Here is a 21,634-nt window from a genome sequence, read left to right as displayed (position 1 = left end):
AGCAGAGCTGTTTCCATTTTTCACATGTATGTAATTGTATCTTATTTTGAGTGATGCCAATGCAGAAACAAGGGGAACTTCTCAATTATGAAGACGGCAACTTACTAGCAGCATTGCCAAGATGCTTTTGATCACACTGAAATCAGCATCACATTCAACAGACCACACAGGAAGGACAGAAGTAACGTAAACCAAGGCTAACTGTTCTCAGTTTTCTCAGACCAGACACTAGCTATCAAAAAACTGAAGACTGAGGAGGTGAGAATCAAATGAAAATGGGAAGCACAGTTGACAGGAAGAGGGTGATTTTATTTTTTTAATTAAAACAATTACTGTCAGCATCATGACTTTACAAAGGTAACTTCACCATCCTAGGAACACTATTTGGTAGCTGATGAAAAAATACAAAAATAGTACTATATTAACATAGAGATTTAAGCAGCTTTCGCTTCCCCTGCTGAGAAAAGTATAGACAGATTCTAGGTAACACTGCTCCTATATTCACTCTGTGCAAATGGATAAAGACAGGAATTTTATCAAGACACTTATCAGTATTTTGATGTAATTAATTTGAGAAAGACTTCATACTGAAAGCACAAGTCCTTTCAACAACGTCTGAGGACCATCATCCTATTAAGGGACAAGTCAAAGAAAAATATCCAGCCCCATGGCTCCCTTTTTCAATTAGGTGATTTGACAGTCTTCTGTTTGCACCACAACACAGAGCAAGACCAAAACACAGTTACATTAGCTATTTCCCTAAGTACTTCTACAACAATTACAGCTTTCCAAGTACCTGTACACAGGTGAAGGTTTTAAGTAAGCTCAGTAGTCATCAGGTTCCTCCAACAGCACTTTTTTTTTTAAACCATACATTAACAACTTTCTGTGTCACATGATGGTTTTCTACTGGCATCAACAATATTCTTAATATTCCTAAAGAAGCAGCTTTATTATATGCTAATATTAAAAAAATTGTCAGCATAAGAAGAAAAATAGACTGTCATTTTAGTGTGAGGTGCCCCTGCCCATGGCAGGGGGGTTGGAGTTAGATGATCTTAAGGTCCTTTCCAACCCTAACTATTCTACGATTCTATAAATGCATTGATACAGTCTTTCTTCTGTTCCTGAAGTAAAGGCATCCCAATGTTTCAGGCTTCTTTAAATAAACATGTAAATGCTCATCTCTATTCTAAATCACCATATAGTTACATCAGGGAAAACAACATGCTTTAAAATCTAGAGATGCAAAGAGATCAATACCAGATTAATTTATTATGTATTTCTTTTACATGACTACTTTACTGCAAGATGCTCTGAATGTGCACAAATCTAACAGTGACAATTAGTTACTGGAAGATGGTATATAAACAGGCAAAGCCTTAGGCTAAACAGACAAGATTTTATTGTTCATTTGCATAGTAGAAAAGAGTTTCAGATAAATTCAGAGGGAAAAAAGTAAGAGCATTCGTAAGAAATCAAAATGTCAAACAAATACTAAATTTACTGTCACAGAAGCTTTGCAGCAGTTACTATAGCAAACGGCACTGTACAATCTTTGATACCAAGTCAACATATTTCCAATGAAGTAACAAAAACTGCTGCTGGAATTGCAGTGTAATTTCTTCATGCGGAACTGACAAATGTGATGATTGCCAACAAGCTGATACATATGAATAGTGTGAATATAGTAGAAATAACTGACATACTCAAATTTTAAAAACTTTGAAAACTTTGACAAATTACTAACTACAGCTAACACAGCAAATTCACTCAAAGTAAACCAGAAGCTCTGTAATTACTAATAAATTCAACCCAAGTAAATTTAATTCCTAATAAATTCAACCAATTCTTTAGATTTTACTGTTTAGATAGCACACTTACATTAAAGCCAACGATTTTAAAGTGAAGGCACCAGAACACATATGTAATGTTCTTCTAAGGAGTACTTCTTTAAGTTCTCAGAGCCCAGAGGTAAAGAGTTTGTTCACTAGTTTCCTCCTAAAATGAAGGACAGTTCTGCAACTTATGCATTTATTTTTATCAATTTTACTGGAAATATTCATGCAAGCAACTGTTTTGAAGAATAATTCTTATCACAGGAAAAAGATCTGTATCCAAATTAGTCATCACTTTCTGTTCCACTGACTTCTGAGGAGTCAACCAAATCTTCTGATACTGCATCAGTGCAATACACTTTTTTAGTACCTAGAAGTAATTATCAAAGTGTAACATTTATAAAGCAAGAAAAAATTAAAAACTTCAAAACCAATATGTAGCAGTATTAAAAAAAAATACCAAAACAGTAAAATCACACTTTAAACTACAAACTACTCCAAACCACTAAAAACTACTTTAAACTGCTTGTCTGTGCTATTCTGACAGAAAATTACTCTCATGTCTACAGTTTGCTATCAGCGGTCCTGTCATCTGTTTTCAGAGAGTTTGAGCAAGTGAAATGTCATATATAACTGAAATAAAAGAATATTTGAGATAAAACCTATGCAGAAATGAGGATGCTAATCATCTCATGCATTATAAACACCAACTTGTTCATTCCTTACCACCTGGAAAAGGGCTGTCATCTTCACGATCTTCCCAGTGTTCAAAATCAAGAGACACATGATTATTCTGTTGACAAAAACATTGTTTGAAATACTTGCATTGGCACACAGTGGCCAATGTTCAATATGTTCAGAATACGCAGTAACTCTCAAATTAACTTCCACTTCACCTTATTCTTCAGTAATTTGCACCATGATCCTTTTTGCTCTTTCACAAGAATAATAACAACCTCTTTATCCTTTATCACACACGTAGACTTTTCTGCAAGTATACGCTGATGCAGCTCCATGTCAGCCAAATAAAATTTGTCTCCTGAACAAGCACTACATCATAAAAAAAAGTTTAATATTTTTAAATGCAAGCTGACAGTCAAACATTTAGTAATTATACTAGATTTGTTAAACCTACCTGAAAATCACCTTCTCTTTAGAGAACTCACATTTATGGTCAGCTGTGCTTGCTATTTCTACTTTCACTGTAACCGTCTCTTCATTTTGAAACCACTTTATTTGTGGATGAAAACTAAAATAAAGAAAGTATAATTGGATTCCTTTTTTTCCCAAAATAGAAAAAAAAAAAAACCCAAGTCTCAGAGAAACTGTTTTGCATAAGCTAGAACTTTCCCATTAGGTTGCAAGCAACTAGCTGATTTTCAGATGAATAGAAGGGACAGAAAAGTACATGACAGGGTATCAGTCAAGCCCGCTACTAAAGCGGTGTGATCTGTCTCTGGAGAAGCACATCTACTAGTCCAAGTAGGGGGAGAAACCTAACTAACTTTGATATCTACAGGAATCAAATTTACTGCCCCATTTAAGGACGCTATCATAGTCTGATCTTGAAACAACAAAAGAAACAGTAACAGTAGCAAGACCAACCTCTGAAAGACAAACCAAACTTTTCAACTGACTACAGACATGAATATACATCTCATCAATATTTTCAACTGCTTGTTTTACAGCTGTTATGCCTCAATCTTCCTCCAAACACTGAAAGGTTTTAACCAGCAAAAGATCAATCTTGTTAACAGGCTGTAATATCCATTCATTAAGATTACTTCCCTTATCATGCCCTCAGTCACATCCAAACCCTCATTTATTTAACTGCTATCTTGTATCTCAATGTGTTATTGCATAACGGAGAAGATCTGCAACTGTTCTAGCCAAGCTGCAGGAGATACAGCTAAACGCAATCAATCACCCTATCAACAAGAACTTTTCCAATAGGCTAAAACATAAAATACTTCTGAACCTTGCACAAGAAAATGTCAGTCACCCATAACTAGCATTAACAGAAGAAAAACTGTAAGCCACCAAAGAGAAGCACTGCCTAGTCCCAAAGTGAGAAACTTACACATTTCTCAGGATCCACTGTCACTTGACTTTGCCCACAAACCACACTTAAGACTTCTCTTGGCATACTCCCAATCATAAATAAATCTAAACTTAGCATTCATTTCTACTGCATGCTGCTCAAATTACTTAACAACAGAAACTGCCCTATCCACAAAGGGTTAAGGATAATGGATCCCCTTCCAATCAGAACAAAACAAACACAAAGCAGAAAACAAAGAGAAAAAGAAATGGGCCATAATTTTGCATTGCAGACATTCTCAGAATAAAATCAGGTTTTTTTGTTTGTTTTTTTTTTTTTTGTTAAGAACAGAATTACATTAAGGGGAGACACAAAACTGATTCATCCCATCAAATACCAATCTGCAGAGACAGAAGCATAGGAGCTGTAATTCAGACACCCAATAGGACAGTCTTTGGTTAGAACATAAACCAGACAAGTGCAAATCAGAATTTATACCTATCAACTGAGCTTAAAGAGTGTTTTGTTTTCATTCCTAGTACTGTGATGCCTAATCAAAGATTACACAATTTCAACAGATAAAGTTAGCTTCCAGGAGTAAGCTAAAGAGCAACGAAATTACTTAAGGGATTCACAAGATGGTGTGTATACATACATATCTAGCAGCAACAGTCAACCTCTCAAGTTCAACACTGAGGTGACAGAACACTTCTACCTATATTATACCTATTTACTCACAAAACAGATTAATCTCATTAAGGATGACTGTCCTGTTTGGCAGTTCACATTAAAAATCACTCTGAATTTTTGTACCATTGGCGCTGATGCAGTGTAGTGTCTTCTACATCCTTACTTTGACGTACACCACCTAAAAAGAAATCAGAAAGATATTTTATACTTATTTATACTATAGAAACCAGATACTTCCAGAATACTCCAGTACCACCATAAACATAGCTTGCTAGCAAGCAAATTACTACCACAAGACCGTATTTGCCATTTATACTGGGTACCTGGTATTTGGAAAGATTTTATAAAGTTAATAATTCAACTGAAAATTTTAACTAAAAAGAATATTGTGGTTGGTATAATTTAAAAAATCCACCACAATTGTACAGTTTTTCAGGTCAGGTAAAGGTTTTTCCCATTTCAAGACATTACTTACTTGAAATCCAAAACATGTAATTTTAGACACTAGGAGTTTCGGGGTTGGAACATGGTTGTGTTACCATCACAACTTACAACATGGCATTACAGTCACTCTACTACACCAGGAAAAAATGCTTTCTATGATAAGCACTCCATGATCTTATTTGAATTTTGCCTGCTGCAACATTTTAAAATCACTCAGCTTTGACTGCTCTAAACTCATGCACCAACTGCTGCAAGGTCCCCTTCCTGCAACTGACAAAGCCCTGAGCTTTTTTAAGCCTCTGACCGAATACCACATTCTTGAGCTTTTGGCTTTTTTTTTTCCCTTTAATCTTTTTCAGCCATCCTAAGTCTTGGAAAAATTAAAAGCAACCTCCCAGAGAACAATGCTCCCAGCATCTTTCAACACATTTCAACCTCCTTAAACCCTATGGCTTCTGACAGCAAAATGCCAACCCTGTCTACAGGAGAGATTTCCTACTCACACATTCCATTCAGTTCTTCGTCTCCCAAGGAGTAAGTGTTCCACAAATAGCAATACAGCCACATTAGTGAGATTTACTCTCGCAGCATCTCCAGGCTACTAACTACAAGGTATCTGTGGCTTATTCTAAACACTAGCTACACGGCGCTACTCTGTACACCCACAGAGGTCCCCACTTTGTAATATGACATTTAGGTTGACATTTAAGCCCCAGTCCTTAAAGTCTCAAAATTGTTGGAAATCCTAAAAATGTTTACCACATGAGTGAGTCCTGAAAGTAATCTTAGAAGAACTACAGTTTTCTGTAGAGTTTTCTTGTGCTGACATGTTCTGTGGATTGGACATGTTTTCTGCATTGGACGTGTTCTCTGGATCAGCTGTATCCTCCTTTATGCTTCTGAACACAGAAAAATACATTTTAAAATGAAAATATTTAAATATGTTTAAGATTTAAAGGATTCCTAATCATAGCTGGAAATCCTTTCGAAGTTTTTCGTTTTAATACATATAAAAATCCCTGACAAAATGCACTTCTACAACCTATAAATATCACCACAGGGTTGCTGAAAGTCAGTAATTCAGAAAGAAGCATTTATACAGAAATCTGAGCTAGGAGAACATTTAAAATTCTGGTGGTACTAGCATTTCATCTGAAACAAGTCTATTGATGCTCCTGTGTGTGACAGTCGTAGACAGTAAAATGATTCCCTTTCACAAAGAATTCCAGTAGTTTTGGGGGCTTCTGGGTCATGTTTCATTCTAATTTTGGAAAAGTAAAGATTTCAGAATACTCAAAGTTCTGAATTTATCAGCCACAGCCCTATGGCTTCGGAGCTGTACAGCCACTAGTTGGGCTAAAGCAAAATGAAACACTGCAACAGAGTCAATTTACTTCAGAGCTCAGAGATAGGCACCACGACCAGCAACAGCCTTGGAACTCACTGTCAGAGCATTACTGGGAACACAGCACCACATTATTTTTGAAACACTGAATCATCTGTTCAAGTGAAATCTCCTTCCATCACCTCCAAACACCCAGTGGCATAAGACAACCAAAACCAGTCTAGTAAGCTACCACTTAATGTTTCAGTTCACATAAATACATACTTCTAAATTAATTCATATTGAAGATTCAGTATTAAATACCTGTGCAGCCATCTTTATTCAGAACCAACACATCTTATTAATTTACCTCCAAAGTAGTTAAGGTAAGACTGAAGTAATTTTAGTCCTAAATGAGAAATACCTTTAATCACTTCACCTTTAGAAAATGCTTATCAGCTTTTCTGAGTAATTTCAACTAAACAATTATTTGAGGCCAGGTAAAATACAACACAGCAAATTCAACTTTAGTGTATTTCTTAAAAATAATTTCTGAATTATATCTGAATCAAATACCACTTAAATGTTTTCTAGAGTTTATGTTTTTCTTTTCATGATGCAGGATCTTAAGGTCCCTTCCAACCCAAACTACTCTGTGATTGTGTTTTATGTGGCTAAAGAATAATTAAAGGAAAGCAGACATATCACAAATACTGGAGTCTGTGTTCAAATCAAAATCACATTCAGTAATATCAATAACGAAATACCCAGTTAAATAACGCAAATTCCCCTACTAAACTATATGCTGAAAAAAAATTGTAAACACTTACAAAGAGTCTAAGTTCTCTGCGTGATCTAGTAATTTCAGGTGTCCACACAACTTCTGAAGTTGCGTTATATGTTCTGGATTGTCAGTTCCCAAACCTGTAGACAAAATCTCAGACCGAACATTGTATTCATTGGCTGTTATCTTCAACTCTGACAGCCTGGTTATGCGAACCTTGAATGACAAAGCATATTAAATGGAAACCGTATCTCATAAACGGTGTCTCTCCAAATCTAAGCTTTAAACATACCTCATTTATTTATACTTATAAGCAGCTCATTTGCAAACAGGAACCTATCCACATTTGTGTTCAAAGTAAAAATGCCTCAATTTGCCTTTGAGCTATCTTTGATACCAATTCCTCACAGAACATCTTGTTCATAAAATGAAGGACTGCCTAGAGTCAGCTGTCCAGGACCAAGTCCCAGATGCTTCTGAGTATCTCTAAACACAGAGATATTACAAGCTGTCTGCAGCCTGTTCAACTGCTCAGACACCATCACAGTAAATTGACCAACACATGAATACCCCACAGAAAGTTAAAATAGGCAAAGACAGAAGGAAGGGGTTGTGCTTTATTATAAAGGAGTTTAGATACAAATATTTTGTAATGGTACAGTTCTATACCTACCATTTGGTCAACCCAAGCTGTATTTCCCAAGGCATGTACTATTTTTGCTTCATGCAGTTTTCCTTTGATTTTGTGATTTATGTAATGAGTTACCTATGAAAAACAAGTTTTCGCTGTATTTGAGAATGCCAACTATTTTAATTATATTATTTTTATTTATTTTAATTATAATGAAACAATCTTCTGAGCTTAACAATGAAAAGGATATTCAATAAATAAAAAGATTTTTGAGTAAACTAGTGAAATACTCCAACTTTACCACAGGTTAAAATAACATCAGCCTTTAAGGAGGGATCTTGCTTAATGGAAGAATGGACCTCCAACACAGGTCAATTTACAGAGGCTACTCTTCTGCTGTTACACCCCCCAGATTCAAAAGTAGCAATAGCTAGTTCTGTAAAAACCCATTTAAATTGGAGAAGAAAACCCCATAAACACCACTTTATTATTTTGTGGGAAAACAAACAAGAAAAGTGACTTACTAGAATTTGGTCCAGTAGCAGATACTTATTTCTAATACTAACAAGCAATGAGATTTGATAGCTAAGTCTGCAGTTCATTACTGTTTTCTTGTAGAAAATAATGCACAGAAATCAAAGAACAAAGGAAATACCATGCAGAAACATAAATATTACCTCTGGGTTCCATTCAGTTTCTTTATCAATGGGTTTCACTCTACAAACTACAAATTCCACAGCCTGAGGTGGCAGGCACTGAAACCTTGCAGGCAAATGAAGCAGCTGACAGCTCAGACCTTGACTTGCTCTGCCTTCATCTATATATTTAATTTTGACACTGAAGAACAGATTTTCCTCTTCTTGTGGATATATCTCTAACACCTGAACCCTTCACACAGTAGGAAAAGGAACACAGTATTATTATTCATCTAACTAGCTGCAAAACGTTTTTTAATCTACTCATTCAGAAAACTACGTTTTCATAGCAAAACATAAAACTGGGTGTGCACATGCATGGGTAGTCATTCTGCTTTTCATTCAGTAACTTAAAAATAGGTTTTTAAAGGTCTGAGTAGCAGCTATTCTTTTCCCTGATTTTGGAGGTGGGCCTACTTTTTTTAAACTAGAAACAGTGAGAGTTTAAAAAAGTGACACAGATAATAACCCCCAACGTATTTACCTGTGAAAAAGTCTTTTCTCACATAATCCATACAATGCTAGTGCCTTCACCTCTTTAACAGAAATTCTGTTACTTGGGTTCTCAAAATACTCATTAATTTCTTTGGCAAGAATTGTGTATTGGTCTTTTTCCTTATCTACTATTCGACCAAAGTAATTTGTTGCACTTACAATGTGGAGAGGCAGTATCTGAAAACAAAAAACACCTGAGAAGAACAAAGGACTACATGATTTCTTAAATATGACACATTAACCTGTCATATTCAAGACCACTTACCTCTCTCCAGCCTGAAGAGGAGACAAAGATACTGCTGCATACACACATTTCAGAAGATTTAGTTGTCAGTATATTATTCATGAATAATTCTGAATTCAGAATTAAATGAAGGAACAACGTAAGTCATACCTGCTGCCTTGAGGGCACCACATGTAAGTGCATGTTTCTAGCAACAGTGTCATGAAACCTGTCCTGGTCTCAGGCACTAAAACCAGATACATGTAGGTTGTCAAACGGTTTGAAAACTCACTTCAACAATAGCTTATTAGGTAGAAATGGACTGACACTAAAGAATCCACCCAGTTCTCCTTATTTTCTGTTCTCATAACCTGTGACTTTTGGGAATGGATAACACCCATTAACTGCATGACATAAAGGCACACAAATTCTGCAGAAGACAGGACAGGAAAAAAGGCATCCAGCACACCTTAGACCCAAGGGCTAAAACTTTGGAAGGACATCTACATGCTTTCCCTCAGCAATCATCGTCCAACAAGGAGAGAGAGATTGTATAATACTCTGTACAGGAAGACACTCCAGTACAGAAGGGACCTAAAAGCCAGGCAAAGGGAGCTAGAGATACAAACTATTACTGGCATGTGAAGAACCACCATAGCAAAGTCAACGCAGTAACTACAATGGTTTCATGACTGCAAAACTTAAAAAAAAAAACAGTAAGGCCCAGTTAGAACAACAGTGTCTCCGAATGAATTTCAAAAAGCACTGACATCTTAGTATAGAATCATAGAATAGTTAAGGTTGGAAAGGACCTTAAGATCATCTAGTTCAAACCCACTGCCATGGGTAGGGACACCACACACTAGACCATGCCTTCCAAGACTCTGCCCAACCTGGCCTTGAACACTGCCAGGGATGAAGCACTGAACAATTCCAGGGCCTCATCACCCTCACAGTAAATAACTTCTTACATCTAACTTGAACTTCCCCTGTTTAAAGTTTAAATTTGTTATCTCTTGTCCTAGCACTACAATACCTGATGAAGAGTCCCTCTCCAGCATCCTTGGTAGGCCCCCTTCAGATATTGTTCTGAGGTGTCCACTATCTTCTCTTCTGCAGGCTGATTAGCCCCAGCTTTCTCAGCCTGTCTTCATATAGGAGGTGCTCCAGTCCCCTGATCATCCTTATGACCCTCCTCTGGACTTGTTCCAACCATTCCATATCCTTATGCTGAGGACACCAGAACTGCATACAGTAATCCAAGTGGAGTCTCACAAGAGCAGAGGGGCAGGATCATTTCTTTCAACCTGCTGGTCACACTCCTATTGATGCAGCCCAGGACACAGCTGGTTTCTGGGCTGTGAGCGCACACTGAAGCCAGCTCATGTTAAGTTTCTCATCAACCAACACCCCAAAGTTCTCCTTAGGGCTGCTCTGAATCTCTTCTCTGCCCAACCTGTAGCTGTGCCTGGGACTACCCTGACTCAGGTGCACGACCCTGCACTTGGCTTGGTTCGACTTTATGAGGTTGGCACTGGCAACCTCTCAAGTGTGTCCAGGTCCCTCTGGATGGCATTCCTTCCCTCCAGCGCATCAACTGAACCACACAGCTTGGAGTCATGAGCAAACCTCCTGAGGGCACACTTAATTCCACTGTCCATGCTACTAACAAAGACATTGAACAGGATGGGTCCCGACACCGACCCCTGAGGGACATCACTTGTTACCTATCTCTATTTGGACATTGAGCTGTTGACCAGAACTCCCTGCGTGCGGCCGTCCAGCCAAGTCTTTATCCATCACGTGGTCCATCCATCAAATTGATGTCTCTCCAGTTTAGAGACAAGGATGTCGTGTGGGTCAGTGTCAAACACTTTGCACAAGACAAAGTAGCAATATCAACTGCTGTGCCCCTATCCACCAGTTCCTTAGCCCCATCACTGAGGGCCACCAAATCGGTCAAGCAGGATTTCCCCTTAGTGAAGCCATGTTGGCTGTCCCCAGCTACCTAATTGTTTTCCATGTGCCTTAGCATCCTTTCCAGGAGAACCTGCACCAAGATTCTGCAAGGCACAGAGGTGACACTGACTGGTCTGTAGTAACCCAAGTCTCATTTTCCCTTTCTTGAAAAAGGGGTTATATTTCCCTTTTTCCAGTGGTCAGTAACTTGAGTGCCACGATTTTTCAAATATGGTAGACAGTGGCTTAGCAATTTCATTCACCAGTTCCTTTAGGACCCACAGATGGATTTCATCAGATCCCACGGACGTGTGCACACTCAGGCTCTTCAGACAATCTCTAACCTGATCCTCCCCTACCACAGGCCTTAGGTCTTCATTCTCACAGTTCCTGCATCTGCCTTCCAAGACTTCAGCAGAACTACTTGCTGAGTAGAGTCAGAGTACTTGCTGCTGAAGAGGCAAAGAAGTCATTGAGAACCTCAGCCTTTTCCAAATCTAGGGTAGCCAGTTCTCCCAGTTCTCGCTCCAGAGAGAGCCCACATTATGCCTAGTCTGTCTTTTTTTTGTGACATACCTATAGAAGCCTTTTCCTGTTATCTTTCACATCCCTTGCCAGACTCAATTCTGGCTGCGCCTTAGCTTTCCTGACCTGATCCCTAGCTTCCTGGACAACGTCCCTGTATTCTTCTCAGGCTGCATGTCCTTGCTTCCACCTTTTATAAGCTTCCTTTTTTCTTCTAAATTTTCACAGCAGCTCCTGCTGTGAAAGCCTCCTGGCTTCCTGCCCCATTTACTTCTAGTCAGGATGCAACATCCCTGAGCTTGGAGCAGGTGATCCTTAAATATCAACCAGCAGACTTGAGCCCCCCTGCCTTCTAGGGCTTTATCCCATGGAACCTTACTGAGCAGGTTTCTGAAGAGGCCAAAGTCTGCTCTCTTGAAGTCCAGGGCAGTGAGCTTGCTGCATGCTCTTCTCACTGTCCTGAGGATCTTGAACTCCACCATCTCATGATTGCTGCAGCCAGATTGCTGCTGGAGTGTCACATTCCCCACCAGCCTTTCCCTGTTGGTGAGCATGAGGTCATTCATGGCACCTCTTTTTGTTGGCTCCTCTATTACTTGCATGAGTAGGCAATAACTGCTCCATCTAGAAGGTAAGTAAAGAGCTTATCCAGTTTGCAGTATCCCATTTTCTGCGGATACTGCAAATGAAAATGCTACTTTCAAATGACAAGACCAGCATATGCTTGTTTTTCAGCAAGTCTGCATGAACAGATGAGCCAAGAAAAAAATTCCTCGGTTCCAACAAAACACACATCATCTTCCACTTTGCTCCAAAAGATAAATTTCTTTTCCTCTACCATAAAAGTAATAGAAATTCACAGGAATGTTAACCTTTGTTAGTTCTGATATAGGATCTCAGTTTCTAGAGGGAAGGAATAAAAAGCACATAAGCCATCTTCCCACAGAATGGAAATCTTCAATGCAGAAGAAAACCTGAGGTAAAGTAAGAAGTCTGGTACGCTTATTTATGCGAGGAGAAACAGAAAAAGGCTCAGTTATAACAAATATTCAAAATGTATAGTATACGTACTACAGCAATATTAATATAATACAAGAAGTCATATGCAAAGTAGCTACTTAAGATCAGTCTTCTTGGTACCTAAAACCAAGGAAAATAATAACTTACTGTCACACATCCAGGTGCCTGTAGAATTTTATCAGGTATATTCTGGGGTATATCCATTTGCATATTAATTTGATGACGATCTGGACAAGCTGTTCTATTCCTATGTATTAAAAACACGGGTTTAGAAGAAAACCTTTTTTTTTTTTTCTCTTCAGTTTTAAAGCATTTTGATGTGATTTACAATGGCTTAAAACACAAAGTTCATCAGTCCTCAATATTCAATTTCTGTCTCAAATAGCAGCCATAACTCTGGGGATTAAACAGAAACAGCCAAAAAATTCTTGGTGAATAAGTCTACATAACAAAAACCACCAGAAAATTTATTTCAGAACAAAGTAAACACTAACATTGTATTTTTTGTAACTTGCAACAACAGTTATCTATGCTAGAAGTCACATGGGAGAACACGCTAGCTTCTTCCTTCTGGCACTACTTACAGTCTAGTTACAACTCAGAGAAGTCATTATCTACCTACCCACTCCTGGAGGGACAGAAGACAACAGGGAAGAGAGTAAAGCATAAACTTCATACAATTATTGTTAAAATACTAACCAAAACAACGGTTAAAGTTCCCTCAAGTACATTTAAGCAGGTGCCGGAGAAGTGAAACAGATGCAACAGAAAATAATGAGCAAAACCTGGTCTGAATAAAAATATCCAACAGGAAAATTAATCAAGGCAATAGAAGCAGTCATCACCCAGGGTGTACAATGCCCTTCTGCACTGGTACATTTTTCAAGAAAACTGTGTATTCCCTTACTTGCAAATCCCAAATGCTTTAAGATAGGCACACAGTGGCCTTGAAAATTTCTTATCTTCTTCAGCTTCTAGCATCTTGGCAGTAAAATCATGCAGTTCTGGTGGAATTTCAGCTTCTGCATGCTGCAAAAAGCGCAGGATCCCAAGTGCATGACAGTCACTGTTTTCTGTGAGTAAAATGACTGACCTTGCCTTTGTATGTTCCTGATCTGCAGAAGAATCCTATTAAAAAAAACAACCACCAAAACCAAATATACACCGCATTTTTAAAAAACTTTTATGTATCCACCACTTAATAACCAAATGTATTCTTCACCTGTTAAAGATTTACTCACATTGGAGAAGTTGTCAGACAGGCTGTGTAGACGCTGACCAAAGATTCTTGGAGAAGGAAAACTGAAATGTATCACACAAGTTGCATCTGTAATTCCCAAAGACTGCATGCAGTCATCTGTTGAGACTAAGCAGGTATTTTGTACACATAAGTAAGGTAACTGTAGTACTTAAAGCACCTGAAGTATTACATTAACAATGGCCGTTCCCTCTCCCCACGCACTGACTTAAAAGGTCTTTTCCCAATACACTTACATACAGCATTTTACTTCCTCAGTCAATACATTTCATAAGTGTATGACAGATACAATTTTGTCTCTAATAATCCAGCATAATTCTGTACCTTGTATCAATATCACAGAATAAACAGAACTGCCCACAGCCAAGTACTTCACAAGAGTAAGACAGAAAACACTTTACGTAATGCTGGAATACTAACATTTTTTGTTTTGTATGAACCTGCAAAGCAGACGTAAGTCAATCTTCTTGCTTTTGATGCATAACATGATAAAAATTAAGTTTTAAAGTGGGTAAAAAATTTTGCTACTGTAAACAGCCTGAAAAATACAAAATACAATTCCACCAGAACGTATGGGAAATTATTACAGGAAGTCTTTAGAGTTGCTACATGATTTCCAATGGAAATATCCTCTGTAGTACAAGATAATTGTGAAATCATGGGGATTCTTTGAAAGCACTAGTAGTTCTGTTAGCTAATGCTTAAAACCCTCCCTCTTTACATTTCCTCTACTAAATAAAGTTTTTTGCTCTGAGCAGTTAACCCTGTGACACAGAAACAACAAAAAGAAAATTAAAAAAAAAAAAAAAGGAAAAGAAGACTAGCTGTATCAGCTGTAGCACTAATAAGTAGAGGGGTAACTAGAAAGAATTCACAGGGAACTGACCCTGTGGAGGTGATGAAATAACCTAGTGTTAAATACTTAGTGCAGAACCATGAGAGACCATGAAGACATAATCACAACTACACAAAAACACTCACCTAGCAGAACAGGACTGCCAGAATTATACTTTTCTGTCCACTGCTCTAAGATATACTTGGAATTGCTCTCTTTATGTATTTTCAAGGAAAATATTGAGGTGCTCTTCAGTGCCTGGATGACAAAGTAAAAAGGTACACATTCTTCCAGCAGTAACTGCTCTAAAACTCTAATAAACAGTATATCTTACTAGTATCTAGCATACCTTAGCTACTGTAAAAAAAAAGACATGTAAAAGTGTGAAATGTAGGTTGCTAATATGAAAAGAAAATTTCAAGATTATGGAGATTTATACTAATTTCCTGTATAAAAACAAACTAAAAACTCAGGTTTCTATGGCTTAATATATTAAACATAAGCTTTTCCCACCACTAAGGTGTCCTCTCTAAGCAGATTCTAACAACATGCATGCTTATGTTTCAGTCTCTCAGAAAAAGCACTAAAAGCTCCTCACTGATCTACCCATACTTACTTTGCATGAATGTAGTATTCTCAAAGGCTTTATGTATTTCTCTAGTTCAATACTTACAAATTAATCACTACAAAATCATTATCTGATAAACAGGCATGTCTAATGAACTAAACAAAATATTTTTGTAGATTATTTAAGATATCTGAAGTTGATGTACACAAGGATTACTATCAACAGCTTCAATGCTTATTTAGCATCAGCAAGCACTCTCTTTATGCAGTGGTGGGGTTGGTTTTGATACGCTTGATACCAAATATTCAAGGAAAACATGTCAAAGTTGTGAGACAAACCATATTTGCTTCCATTAACTATAGTCAAAGATCAAACATTCTAAACACATCAACATTTACATAAGAATAATTCTTTAAATATCACAAGATCTACTGCAGCGTCTGGAAGGGAATGCATTCCATGTTTCAGGACTGACATGTCTTCTTATGACATCTAAACAATCCAGTCCATATCCTTTTGCTATCCCATCCCTGAACTACAGTTGAAAATTTTAAGTCAAAATACTCTCATAGCTTGCCGCCTTTAGCAACATCATCCCCATCACCAGCATCACCCTATTCAGTCTTAACAGAACTGCTTCCCATGTCTTGCTTCCCAGTCAAATCAGATTGCACTCCTCTTACTTTGCACTGTTAGAGAACTAGTAAAGAGACAAAGTGCAGAAAGATTGTTTTTTACTGCTATGTTGTTACATGTTTTCATTGCTACAATGTCTGAAGAACACTTGCAGAAGGAGTCTTAATCTCCATCCCTGAAATGCTGATTATACCGTGCTACAAAAAAGGTGTAAAAATGGAGCATACTGCAGGTAACTCTGTGGCAGTTTTGTATCAGCTTTTAAGAAAACACGTGTTAAACATGCTATCTTCCTCCCAACACCCTATAACTTGAATCTTAACTGAATTCTGGTAGAACTTTCAGAGGATGACAGAAATGTTTTTTTTTCAAATCAGAGAAAGTTGACTACAATTTCAAATACTCCAGAGGAGAAAGCAACAGAACAGAACAGAACTTCTTAATATGGTGGCTTAAGTTTTCCCATACCACTCCTGGAAAGAGTAAATAAAATTAAGAAAACTGTCAGAACTTTCAATTGAAAAGATTGTCCAGTCAACTCAAAGTTCCAGTCTGACAGACAGAACATAGTGAAGAACTGAATAATGAAGCATTCTCTGCCAGACATTACTGTCTGTCAGGCTTTCTTCTGCTTGGCAAAAGGGCAGCTTTTGGGGCTATGTTTAGCAGAAATAACTAACTTTCAAATTCACATTCTTCCTTTATTCTCAGAAGAAAAGGTATTTTAGTTTGTTACACTGTGGCAATTAAAAAAGACCCAAACACTTCTCTACTTAAATGCTTTCTTACCTCATGAATCGCATCTACTTCATTTACTGAATTAGTGAATACCAGCACCTTCTGAGGATTACTGTGGGTAAAATCCAGTATTTTGAGTAACACAGAAATTCTCTCACTGTTCACACAAGGCTGCACAACCTAAAAATACATACAAAACAGAGGGCTGGTAAGTAATGTAATGTATACATATTTTACTAATTCTTCCTTTTAATAAGCACTAAGCATTGTTGGAAACCTTTGTTAAGTCAGGAGACTATGATCTGGTGGCAATTACAGAGACGTGGTGGGACAGCTCACATGACTGGAATATAGTCATGGAGGGCTATGCCCTTTTCAGAAAAGACAGGCCAGCCAGGAAGGGTGGTGGGACTGCTCTTTATGTGTGGGAGCAACTACAATGCACCAAGTTCTGTCCAGGGACAGATGACGAGCGAGTTGAGAGTCTGCGGGTGAGAATTAAGGGGCAGGCTGGCAGGGGGGATACTGTTGTAGGTGTCTGTTACAGACCACCGGATCAGGGTGAGGAAGTTGACGAGGCCTTCTACAGGCAGCTGAGAGAGGCCTCACAGTCACAGGCCGTGGTCGTCGTGGGGAATTTCAACTTCCCTGATGTTTGCTGGAAGGACCACTCGGCAACCCAGCCACAGTCCAGGAGGTTCCTCCAGTGTATGGATGATAACTTCCTCCTGCAAATGGTGGATGAGCCGACCAGGAGAGGAGCGCTGCTGGATCTCATCCTCACTAACAAGGAGGATCTGGTTGAAGCAGTAAGGGTTGAGGGCTGCCTTGGTTGCAGCGACCACGAGATGGTGGAGTTCAGGATCATGTGTGGTAGGACTAGTAGAATACCAAGTAGAATTGCAACCCTGGACTTTAGCAGGGCAAACTTTGGCCTTTTCAAGCAATTGCTAGGGGAAATCCCATGGGCAAGGCTGCTTGAAGGTAAAGGGGCCCAAGATAGTTGGTTGGCATTCAAGGACTGCTTTTTCCGTGCTCAAGATCGGAGCATCCCGACACGTAGGAAGTCAAGGAAGAGGGCCAAGAGACCTGCGTGGCTAAATAGGGAATTGCTGGGTATGCTCAAGTGGAAGAGGAGAGTTTACAGGTCATGGAAGGAGGGGCTGGCCACTTGGGAGGAATATAAGGCTGCTGCTAGAGGATGTAGGAAGACAGCTAGGAGGACTAAGGCCTCCTTAGAATTAAACCTGGCGAGAAGGGTCAAGGACAGCAAAAAGAGCTTTTTCAAATACATGGCAGACAAAACTAACACCAGAGGCAATGTAGGCCCACTGATGAACGGGATGGGTGCCCTGGTGACAGAAGATACAGAGATGGCAGAGTTACTGAATGCCTTCTTTGTCTCTGTCTACTCTGCTGCAGGCAGTCCTGAAGAGCCCTATACCCCTGAGACCTTAGATGAAGTCAGGTCGACGGAGCGGTTTGCCTTAGTCTATGAGGAATGGGTTAGAGATCAGTTGAGCAATCTGGACATCCATAAATCCATGGGTCCAGATGGGATGCACCCGCAGGGGCTGAGGGAACTGGCGGAAGTCATTGCTAGACCGCTCTCCATCATCTTTACCAAGTCTTGGGAAACGGGAGAGGTGCCTGAGGACTGGAGGAAAGCAAATGTCACCCCAGTCTTCAAAAAGGGCAAGAAGGAGGACCCAGGTAACTATAGACCGGTCAGCCTCACCTCCATCCCTGGGAAAGTGATGGAACACCTTATCCTTGGTGCCATCTTAAGGTATATCAAGGATAAGAGGGTTATGAGGGGCAGTCAACATGGCCTCACCAGGGGGAAGTCATGTTTGACCAATCTCTTAGCCTTTTATGAGGAAATAACACGGTGGATGGATGATGGCAGAGCGGTGGATGTGGTCTACCTTGACTTCAGCAAAGCATTTGACACAGTCTCCCACAGCATCCTCACAGCTAAATTGAGGAAGTGTGGACTGGATGGTCAGGTAGTGAGGTGGACTGCGAACTGGCTGAAGGAGAGAAGCCAGAGAGTTGTAGTCTATGGGGCGGAGTCTAGTTGGAGGCCTGGAACTAGTGGAGTGCCTCAAGGGTCAGTACTGGGACTGGTATTATTTAATATATTCGTCAACGATTTAGATGAGGGAATTGAGTGTACTATCAGCAAGTTTGCTGATGACACTAAGCTGGGAGGAGTGGCTGACACGCCAGAAGGCTGTGCTGCCATCCAGCGAGACCTGGACAGGCTGGAGAGTTGGGCAGGGAGTAACTGGATGAAATATAACAAGGGAAAGTGTAGAGTCCTGCATCTGGGCAGGAACAACCCCGGGTTCCAGTATAGGTTGGGAAACGACCTGTTAAGAGAGCAGTGTAGGGGAGAGGGACCTGGGGGTCCTAGTGGACGACAGGATGACCATGAGCCAACACTGTGCCCTTGTGGCTAAGAAGGCAAATGGCATCCTGGGGTGTATTAGAAGGGGGGTGGTTAGTAGGTCGAGAGAGGTCCTCCTTCCCCTCTACTCTGCCCTGGTGAGACCCCATCTGGAATACTGTGTCCAGTTCTGGGCCCCTCAGTTCAAGAAGGACAGGGAGCTGCTGGACAGAGTCCAGCGAAAGGCAACAAAGATGATTAAGGGAGTGGAGCATCTCCCTTATGAGGAAAAACTGAGGGAGGTGGGTCTCTATAGTTTGGAGAAGAGGAGACTGAGGGGTGACCTTATAAGTGTCTATAAATATATAAAGGGGGAGTGTCATGAGGATGGAGCCAGGCTCTACTCAGTGGCAAACAATGATAGGACAAGGGGTAATAGGTACGAACTGGAACACAAGAGGTTCCACTTAAACTTGAGAAGAAACTTCTTCTCAGTGAGGGTGACGGAACACTGGAACAGGCTGCCCAGGGAGGTTGTGGAGTCTCCTTCCCTGGAGACATTCAAAACCCGCCTGGACACATTCCTGTGTAACATTATCTAGGTGTTCCTGCTCCGGCAGGGGGACTGGACTAGATGATCTTTCGAGGTCCCTTCCAATCTCTAGCATACTGTGGTACTGTGTGATACTGTTACACATTACCAAAGAGAACCTAGTAAATGCTAGCTGCAGTAAGTGGCACATCTTGTCTTTAAGATTCAATTCTCCTAGATACACGTATAATTAAAATTCATCACATAATAAAAACCTTACTGTGGGATTTTGATTAATTTAGTTTTAGGTGAATTACAAATCTGAATTTGGCATTTTCAAGTGCCACTAAAAAAGCCTCACACCCTCTTGCACACAGAATAGCATTCTGTACCACCTGAAATACTCTTAATAACTGAAAAGCATCAAAACACTGACATTTTCAGTCTTGTCAAACCATTATTTAGACTTCTCACAGAAAGTGGTGTTTTTTCAACTTCATGACATGCTCAGAATACTTAGTCTTAGGGATTCCCCAACATTCTCAATCCCTAAATTATTACATTTTGCGATATGTAATATGACGTATTCTCAAAATTATTACATTTTGAGAAAAATTCAGATTACAGTTACAGTATTTTGTATTACTCTTAAGGGCTACACCACATTGACTGGAAATTAAATGAGAAGACACTTAAGAACATATAATAACTTTCTGAAAATTTAAGTCAAGTTCTGTATTGTGTTGCACACAGCAGTAAAACAAGTATTTTATGAGCTCTGTCTTGGGATAACTTACCTTGTAGTTCTGCCGCTGCCTGATTAGCCATTACAAAATTAACAAGTGTAAAAACACTCAGCAAAATTCTGGTCATGAACTGTACCATTTGCATATACTTCACATAAAACTCAGACTCACTTGCATAAACAATTAATTTCTTGAGGGAATATCTTCACATTAGTCCTACAAAGGAAGGCAAAACACCTTCAACTTTTCCAGTGACTAACCTGCAGAGGTCTTCCAAGAGTCACTTCAGTTCATATGTGGAAGGTGCACCTGAACAGCCTGAGTTAGGACTGCAGGACTACCCACTTAAACTATCAGCAACCACCTATACTGACCTTGATCAGTACAAACAGCAAAACATCTTAGTAAACAAAGTGACATCATACCCAAATTTTTACCTGTTGCACATTCCCATAGATGGAAGCTTCTTCCATTGCTGTTATCACAACATAAGGATCATTCATGAACTCCTTTATCAAGTGTGCTATGTGTTTATTCCAATGAGTTCCAACAGCAATGATCTGATGGGGTGAATACTCCCACTCTTCACTAGCAGTGGCTTTCTTGTAACAATCTAATATGGTAAAAACCTGGAAAGAAAAGTTTCTTTCCTAGTCTCTTATCTTATTCCAGACAGTATGTAACAACAATGAGAAGTAAACTGTTAGCATGTTACTTTTCCCAGTCTCAAAACCACACATTTTACATACCAAACCAAAGTGTTTGGTTTGTGCACTTGTATGTGTCCTATTATTTGAACGACTTCTAAAGCAAGAACAAAAAACCAGTACAGCATGGAGGAACAGCATATACAGACACAGAGGATTTTGTCCAGAGAAGAAAATCTCAGGAAAATGATCTTTACAAATCTGAAAAATGCTACACCTAGGCAAAAGCAGAACCAAGAGGTCAGAGGCAGTCAGCAAAAACTAGGAAGCAAACAGAAGACAAGCAAACTTGCCAGTGCAGTAACCCCTCCCTCAAAGGGGGAACTACCATAAAACCATTTATAAAAAAAGTGGGGTGGGGGGAATCACTAAGAATGAATATATTCTTGATGACATTATCTGACCTATGTGACAAGCAGTCCAGTCATGGAACCACATCAGGATTTCTGGCAAAGCACTACCATATTAAAATACTAAGACGTATTCAAGCTGTCTGCCACAATTGTAAGAGCTCTCTCCCAAACTGGCACTGTTGAGGACATGATTGTTTTTA

The 21,634-nt window shown here is 39.3% G+C and overlaps 1 protein-coding gene across 9 annotated transcripts in view; it reads right to left on the bottom strand.

The window, feature by feature from the left end:
- Positions 1 to 1,382: 1,382 nt before the first annotated feature.
- Positions 1,383 to 21,634, bottom strand: part of TDRD12 (tudor domain containing 12) — a 38,089-nt gene continuing 17,837 nt past the window's right edge. For 4 of the 9 annotated variants that reach the window (XM_062604833.1, XM_062604837.1, XM_062604840.1 and 1 more), the window contains 16 exons: positions 20,812 to 21,003; positions 16,756 to 16,884; positions 14,909 to 15,020; positions 13,911 to 14,035; positions 13,577 to 13,797; positions 12,817 to 12,916; positions 8,932 to 9,119; positions 8,430 to 8,640; positions 7,795 to 7,887; positions 7,168 to 7,337; positions 5,773 to 5,912; positions 4,693 to 4,747; positions 2,974 to 3,087; positions 2,735 to 2,888; positions 2,565 to 2,631; positions 1,383 to 2,208 (listed from right to left, as the gene is read on the bottom strand). In XM_062604833.1, the coding sequence (XP_062460817.1) occupies positions 2,123 to 2,208; positions 2,565 to 2,631; positions 2,735 to 2,888; positions 2,974 to 3,087; positions 4,693 to 4,747; positions 5,773 to 5,912; positions 7,168 to 7,337; positions 7,795 to 7,887; positions 8,430 to 8,640; positions 8,932 to 9,119; positions 12,817 to 12,916; positions 13,577 to 13,797; positions 13,911 to 14,035; positions 14,909 to 15,020; positions 16,756 to 16,884; positions 20,812 to 21,003 (2,157 nt within the window). In that variant the 3' untranslated portion in view covers positions 1,383 to 2,122. Of the gene's footprint in view, positions 2,209 to 2,564; positions 2,632 to 2,734; positions 2,889 to 2,973; positions 3,088 to 4,617; positions 4,748 to 5,772; positions 5,913 to 7,167; positions 7,338 to 7,794; positions 7,888 to 8,429; positions 8,641 to 8,931; positions 9,120 to 12,816; positions 12,917 to 13,576; positions 13,798 to 13,910; positions 14,036 to 14,908; positions 15,021 to 16,755; positions 16,885 to 20,811; positions 21,004 to 21,634 lie in introns of those variants that run through there. The other 5 variants (XM_062604834.1, XM_062604835.1, XM_062604836.1 and 2 more) reach the window with 5 other exon arrangements.

This window comes from Pezoporus occidentalis, unplaced genomic scaffold (assembly GCF_034315485.1).
Source record: "Pezoporus occidentalis ecotype Australia unplaced genomic scaffold, CSIRO_AGI_Poc_V1 ctg89, whole genome shotgun sequence".
Taxonomy (NCBI): domain Eukaryota; kingdom Metazoa; phylum Chordata; class Aves; order Psittaciformes; family Psittacidae; genus Pezoporus; species Pezoporus occidentalis.
Note: the sequence above shows the minus strand (reverse complement) of the source record. Positions and strands in the feature narration are given on the sequence as shown.